This window comes from Geospiza fortis, unplaced genomic scaffold (assembly GCF_000277835.1).
Source record: "Geospiza fortis unplaced genomic scaffold, GeoFor_1.0 scaffold962, whole genome shotgun sequence".
Taxonomy (NCBI): domain Eukaryota; kingdom Metazoa; phylum Chordata; class Aves; order Passeriformes; family Thraupidae; genus Geospiza; species Geospiza fortis.
Window position 1 is genome coordinate 317803 of NW_005054620.1, and position 7555 is coordinate 325357.

The window sequence follows — 7555 nt, forward strand, 5'->3', positions numbered from 1 at the left end:
AGAATGTGCAGAAATAGAAATTTACTTTCAAATAAATAAAGTCACAAAGTGAAGTAGAAGGAATAAGGCTAGGAACTGTGGGGATAGATCTGCAGTGTGATTGAAGGTAGCAGGCTCCAAGCAAGTTAAGCAGGACAGAAGTTTTAATTTAACCCCCATCTTCTCAGACATCAGCACATGCATGCAGAGGATTATTATCACCATCTGTTTTATCTACAGCAGTTTTCATCAGTTGTGTTATTTTGTGGGTTTTTTAAGTGCTTAAGCACTGCTTTGAAGCCGTGGTGTTAATTGTTAACTTTGGCTGAATCTGCATGGATGCCTATAGCAGTGTCAGCATGCTAAGATTGGAACTGTTAGATTAATGAATGGAAGTATCAGCTCTGTGCCTGTGAGTACATTAATAGCTGTGCCAGTTCAATCAAATACACTACTGACTTTGTCATTGTGAAAGGTATTTACCAGATCTTAGATGGACTGCTGAGAAAGATGAATGTAATCTTTCATTTTAGTCTGACTTAAAAATAAGGTAACTAAATTCTTCACATAGATTATTTTATTACTGTTCTTCACAGGAGGAGAATAGATATACTGGTCGATTTGAATTCTTCACTTAAATGAAATATACATGTATGATGAACATTGTAGTGAATAGAAGGAAACTAACGGTTATCTTTCATATAGCTTAATCTCATATTCTGGTTTACTGGAGTTAATGTTGAAAAGAGAAAAGAGAAATAGAGAACAGAGAACAAAAAGAAAAAAGAAAAGAGAAAAAAGAAAAAAGAAAATAAAAGAGAAAAGAAAAGAAAAGAAAAGAAAAGAAAAGAAAAGAAAAGAAAAGAAAAGAAAAGAAAAGAAAAGAAAAGAAAAGAAAAGAAAAGAAAATTAAAGAAAAGAAAAGAAAAAGAGAAAAGTATGCTTAATCCTTAATTTTTTTTAATTTGTTTTTTCTTTCTTCTTTACAGAACTTGAAGAAGGTGTTTGTAGAATTTAGCCATCAGGAGCTATTTGAGTTCTACAACAAGGTCTGTAGATTTTACAATATTATAGTTTCTTTGTAAACACCTTATGCTGCTCAACAGGAAGTGTTGCCTATATGAATTAATCAAATAAAACTGGAAAGAAGGGATCCAACTTATATTAAGGCTCTTGGATTCCTTTGATCGCGTAAACCATTTTCAAGAAGAGCCTGTGCATTCACCTTTGGAATAGGCAGGGCTTGGGTCACTGTAAGCATACCTGGCAGTTAGATCAGGAGGAGTTAGCTGATGATTGACAGTGGGGATCTCTCTGGAAACAGCATCTTCATGTTACATCTTCAGTCAAGATGCTAGGCTCATAATCCAGTCAAAATGAACTCTATTTTTTTCCTTGTTATTATGCATTGGAAATTCAGAGGAAAACATCTGTGCATGCTAAAGAGGTAGTATTTAGACAACTGTTTCTTCAAAATTTGAATATTTAAACTACAGCAATGAATTCTAATAGCTTCATGTAAAAACAAATATTCATGAGTACAGGATTTTTATATTGGTATGCAAATATATTTGGTATGCGTAGTTGAAGATATTGGTTATTTCTGTTTGCATGTTTCTAAACAACCCTTTATGAGTAGAGGTTTTTTCCTCTCTTTTTCTTTCCTTTAAATAGCTGGAAACTATACAAGCACAGCTGGATTCCCTTACGTGATGTTTTTGAAGACTTATTTCTCCATCATGATCCTGCCACCTCATTATTTTGAATTGAAGATAGATTGCCAAGCTGCATTTCCTGAAGGATTCAGCGGGTTGCTTCTTGTAAAATTATATGGCTTATCTGCTTTTCAGACCAGTACCATTAGCCAAGAGTCTTTGTCAAGAGTTTGAAGATTCTAATGGACTTTCTCTTGTTTGCTTAGCAGCTGTGGAAAATATCTTCTTTACTTACACTGGGGAAACACCCTGCCCAGACTCTCCCCCCCACCTCCCCAAAGAATGCCACCCTGCTTCAGAAATATTTTTTTCATTCTGTGTGTTACTTGATTCTGGTAGAAATTTGCATGTTAGTGAGAGACTAGGAAAAAAACCCTTTTTTGTAGACATAACTGTAGAAGTTATAAGAAAGTACACAGCTAATAAAATCTCTATCCTTTTAAAATAATATTCACACAATTGATAATGCTTCTTTCAGATTTGTCAAAATAAATTCAGAATTTTGAAAGTTTATTGTGGGGCTAGTCAAATTTTATTTCTCTATCTTTATTCTATTTTAGTTTGGTGGGTTTTTTTTTTCTTTGAAATAATCAACAATGTCCCTGATTTCAGTGTTTACTCTTGGCACTGAAAATAAACATGGCTTCTTAGCACTGCATGCCCACTAAGGCATCTAAGAAGTGTGATGTATAACTGAGGGGAGAAATCTCAGAGTATAAAACAAAAAAATACTGAAATGATCTGACAGATTTCTGAAAGCTATGTTGATCCTTCCTCATGCTCTTTTTACCACCAGCATTTTTACATTGAACAGGAAAAATTGAAGTATAGTGATTAAAGGCTGGCTTAGTCATACTTTCACCCATCAGTTCCAGATGATTCATGAGCAGCAGGAGAAAGGTGAAAGTCATCTTAGTTCTTGTTTGTTGACAGTTTGTATACGACTCTGGGCTCTGGGCTTATAGAAGGTGAGAGGAAATTGCCTGTTCAGAGATTTAAATTTTTTTTCTTCCTGATGCCTACATCAGGGATGGTTAATACCCAACTGGACAGTTTCTTTCTTTGCTCATGACCGTAGGTATAAATATAACCAAAATGTATGTTTTGAGTAGCTGGTTTCTCCTGTATAGTTTAGGTCCTCCTGTACCAGACTTCCCACTTTGTTGCTTTTTTGTGCCTTTTTGTTGCTTTGTTGTTAGGGATTGTGCTGTCAACTCTAGAATACTGTGAGGTTTGCACAAGCTGTCTGAGCTGAAAATTATTAGATTCAGATGATAACAGCCTATGTGTGCATAAAGGGCACTGGAGAGAAAGCACACACCATAGTCCTTAGCTCTTTAAGGAAGTGCCAAATGATACTTTACTGCTCTGGTGCAGTAACACTGTTACTGTAGAAAAAGAAGAAAGTCACCTGGAAGAAGTGAGTCACCATTGCCCAGCAGAATGCCCTCAGCTATCCACTATAGCTTGTGAGGCTGGCTGCCAAAATCACATCTTGTCATAAGCCCCTGGCACACATGCCATATTGTCTGGAGATACAGGTGTCGCCTCCTACGTCTGATTGTTTAACAAGAGTTTGGCAGCTTGCTTATCTCACCCTGCATAGACTGGTGCATGTCTGCAGCTGGACACATCCCCACCATTCCCTCTGCTTGCTGACAGTAGCAGTACTTTGTAGTTAGTGCAGCTGAGGGAATCCCCTTCTGCATGACATGTCTTCTCTACCAGTCCTGTGGCACAGTATGCTTTGTGCAAGACCACTGCTCTTGAGCCTTTTCACTGAGTTTTCAGAGCTTATGTTCTGGAAGTCAGGTCTAAAGTGAGTTCAGACCTTCCTGTGTAGATACAGGGCATACTAAGGCAGTTGCGTGAGGTGTTTAAGTTATCTTTGTGAATGTAGGCAGTGATTGATGAATCCTGGAGGAGGAGGTGAAGGCTGGACTAGTTTGGAGAGCAAGAGCCATGGACAAATCAGCAGGCATATCTTAGAAAAAGAAGTCAGGGTCAGAAGAAATGGGGCACAAGAGAAACAAAGGAGAAGGTAGAGAAATGTATATTCCCAAGGATGGAATTTGGGTGTTGGAAAATACCAGGGAGAGAGCAGAAACTTTGGAAAAGATGACAAAAGTATATATACAAAGAAAATATTAAACAGAGGGGAAGATAACCTTATAGTTGAGTGAGAGCAGGGGAATCAGAGTAAACCAGAATTAGCTATGGAAACTAGCCAGTTGTATAACTGCATCTAGTATTTCAAACTAACCCAGAAGTGCCAACCTTGGTGCAAAGCTGACCAAGATCAAACTATGGGATAATGAAATACAGATTTTAAATCTAGCTTTAATAGTAAATACTTAAAAAATTATAAAATTATGTTGAAAGAGATGAAAAAGCCTAAGACTGCAATAATTTTGTAAAATACATTTAATGTTTTTCCTTCTTTGCAGATGACTGAAAGATTTACAGTTTCTTTACAGTGTTTGCCTTTTATTTTTTACTAACTGTACTGAATTCTTAGTATCAAAAGCTTTATTGTAAGAAGTACAGTGGTTACCTTTAGTCAGGGACTGCTGAGAAATAAACATTTATTTTAAAAAGATTTTTCTGTATGTAATGGGAAGCTTTGGGGTTGTACATTGTTATGGAGCAAGGACGTAACCCGTACCATCTTAGAGAAGAACACTGCCACTTAAATTTAAGTGCTACTAAGGAGAGAAAATTGGCTAACTGAGAAAGAGCAGAAGACTTTGGGGGTTTTGTTAGGTCTTGCAGAAAAGAAGGCTTTTATCCTGGTTGCTTCTCTCTGGGCATGAGTGAACCTGGAGAGGGGAAGATTATTCTTCTCCTGAGAGAAGCTGTCTCTGCTTGGTTTGTATAGAGTCCTGGTGTCACACAAGTGTCAGTGAACAAGAGGAAAAACAAGCACTGGCACAGACTAGGTCATGCATGGGTAGATCTGCCTGAAGCAGGGACTCAACCCAGTGCCTTAGGGGTGGCAGAAAGAAAAACACTTCTGGGAGGAAGGCAGCGTGTGCAGACTGCACAGAATGACCACACCAGGCTGGTGCGAGAGCCTAGACAGGTGTGTGCATTCTGGAGGTGTTCAAGCTGTGGTTATGGGTACTGGTGAAAAACAAAGCACTTGAGTCTCAGGGCTATTTTGAATAGCCCTGAGAAGAATTTTGAAATTTTTTATTGCAGAAAACAAAAGGGATGCTTTTTCCATGTTCAGGATCCTAGCATACTGGCCTGTAATATCTCTTGGACATGATCCAGATTTGAAATTACCAAGGCTTCACATAGTGTTGAAGGAAGATATTTGCAGAGATTTATTGAACTCTAAAACTGGAAATTGGAATGAGTAAGAATTACTAAATCTTTCAGATCTTCCAGTGCATTTAAAAAAACATTTGATTCATCTTTGTTCAGACATTAAAGACAGTATTTTCTGTGACTGTGCTTCTTTCAAAACTATAATGTCAAAATCTGCCTCAAATGGACTGTTGGCAAAAGAAGGAAATCTTTTGATTCAGGTGTAACAAGCATCAGTAATTTTTTGACGCAAAGATTTGGAGTTCTGGACCTAAGGGAAAGCCAGTTCTCAAACTGCCTCAAAAACACCAAATTACTGGTGAAGGGCAACCACTTGTACATCACTGAGAAGAACCAACACTAATGGCATGTTAATGCTTGTTGAGTATAAATGCATTAGATTATCTTTGTCCAGTTCAAACTTGGAGATGTAATTCCTGTTTTTTAAGCAAATACAAAATGTCTGTAAATTTTTGCATTTTATTTTTGTTGAAGTAAAATACGTAGTTAGACAAATATACCTTTGCTGTCTCAGATTTTGACTAACTGCCAAACCTGTTTTGGCTCTCCAGAGGAGGCTTTCAAATTCTCCTTTAATTTCTGGGTTTGCTGACACATAAATTTTGAGTAATCACCTGCGGCTTAATTTCTACAATCTGATTTTAAGGGCTGTGAAGTCTTGTTCTTTCAGAGCATGAAGAATTTACGGACATGCTAAAATTCTTAACCTTGGTCAAAGGAGGAAAAGTGGTTATTGTTATAAAATGGCATAAGCTCCCCTTCACACTTGTTCATATTCTCATATTCTTGATTCCAGCATCATCAGTAGCATTTCATTGCTTGGCTGCATTGGCATATTATATCTTCAAAGATTATGAATTCTCTCTTTTCCATAATACATTATGGTAAAATAATGACAAAGCTTAATAATGTCTGCTGACCAGTGAATAAGTATCATAGCACTTTGTGTTATAAGCTTTTGTAGCTTATTTGACCAATGAAAATGAGTAACATTTTGAGCTACTGTGTGGAAGTTCCTTTTCTATGGAGCAGATATGAATAACAGTGATTTTGAGTAGGTGTGTGAACCGCATTGCTGCTGACTGGTACACTATTCATGGTGTCTTATTAAGATAAACTAATAAGATACTTTTATCTGCAATTGCATAAGTTGATTTCTAATTTCCATAGAAATTAATCAGTTTTGTTGGATCTTCTCTTGGCCTCCTTAATTTTGTTGATCAGACCAAATTATATGCTGTGATTTTAACTGAAATAAAGTGTTTAGACCATCCCTTCATCTCCTTATTATTTTGTTTCTCAAGAGATAAAAACTACAGATCTTTTACAAAACAGATAGCGTTTATCTGTGTTCAGCTATGCATCCAGGAAGCACTTGCTCCTCTCACTTAGAGGGAGTAGTCCTTTTTCTATTGAGGTCAAAATATATCTCATGGTTGTCCAATGTTTTCTCTGATTATTGAAATAATAGAAAGGCAATTTGGAGTCCTACACATGCTGAAAGCATAACTGTCTTGGCCAGCTGTTCTAATAAGATTATTACATTTTTAGAGCACTTTTAACTTCTTGTCGTCAGTGTTAAACATTAATTGCCCCTTTATGGTAATATAAAACATACATTCAAGAAAATGTGAATGCATGTAGCACCTGCCTCTGAGATGGCTGTGCAGATCCACAGAGGCTGGCACAGGCAGCTGTGGAGAACTAGTTCTGGCACTGGACACACTGGAGTGGCAGATGAGCTCTTTTGGAATTCACCCTCTGGTCATTCAGGACAAGGGAAGGGAGGAGGAAGCAGCACTCCCTGGATAGAGCTAACAAGATTCATCGCATCTGCACTGTGTTGGAAGGATCATCCCACCAGGGTTAATATGAAGAGCTCCACATACAGGTAAGCTGCCTTTATTTCATTTAGTTCCCATCCATGGTTTCAGAAGGTAGAGCAGTCTTCAATAAATTGTATTTCATGGACAGCATGAGAACACTGTGCTTTTTCTGTCATGCGCTTGTCTGTTTTGCTGCTTCCAGGGTTAAGAAATGTTTCTTTGTTAAAAAAAGAGAAAAACCAATCTGATTTAAGAAATTATGCAGTTAATTATGTAGTAGCATTTTAAATATTGCTTTCTTGTGTTTGTTTCTAATTTCAAAGTGTTTGTCATAGCCAGTATCCTTGCTGGCAGCAGGGAATGAATCCCGGTGCAGTCAGTGAAGCCCAGGGACTGAGGAAAGGACCATGTCTCCCGTGCCTTGTACTCCTGCATGCTGATCCCTGTGGGGCAGCTCAGGCTTTTCCTTTGTTTTCACCTCAGACTGCCTGTTAGTTGAGCAGTTGTTACCTCTTTTCCTGGATAACAGTGCATCAGGAAAAGGTTAGAGATGCTGACTGCATTGGAAAAAAACTTAAGTCAGACTATGTGTTGTTAGCTTAGCTCTTTATTTTGGAAGGGATGAGAATGTTTTCTTCATGCAAGCTGCAGTTTTGCCCAGGTCTCCTCCCTGTAAGGGAGGAGCACTGCTTTGCACATCAG

At 37.7% G+C, this 7555-nt stretch overlaps 1 protein-coding gene across 1 annotated transcript in view; it reads left to right on the forward strand.

Annotated features, from left to right (window-relative positions):
- Positions 1–6300, forward strand: part of COMMD10 (COMM domain containing 10) — a 121765-nt gene extending 115465 nt beyond the window's left edge. The window contains exons 6-7 of the mRNA XM_014310987.2: positions 969–1028; positions 1654–6300. Coding sequence (XP_014166462.1) covers positions 969–1028; positions 1654–1692 — 99 coding nt within the window. The 3' untranslated portion in view covers positions 1693–6300. The remainder of the gene's footprint in view (positions 1–968; positions 1029–1653) is intronic.
- Positions 6301–7555: the final 1255 nt, after the last annotated feature.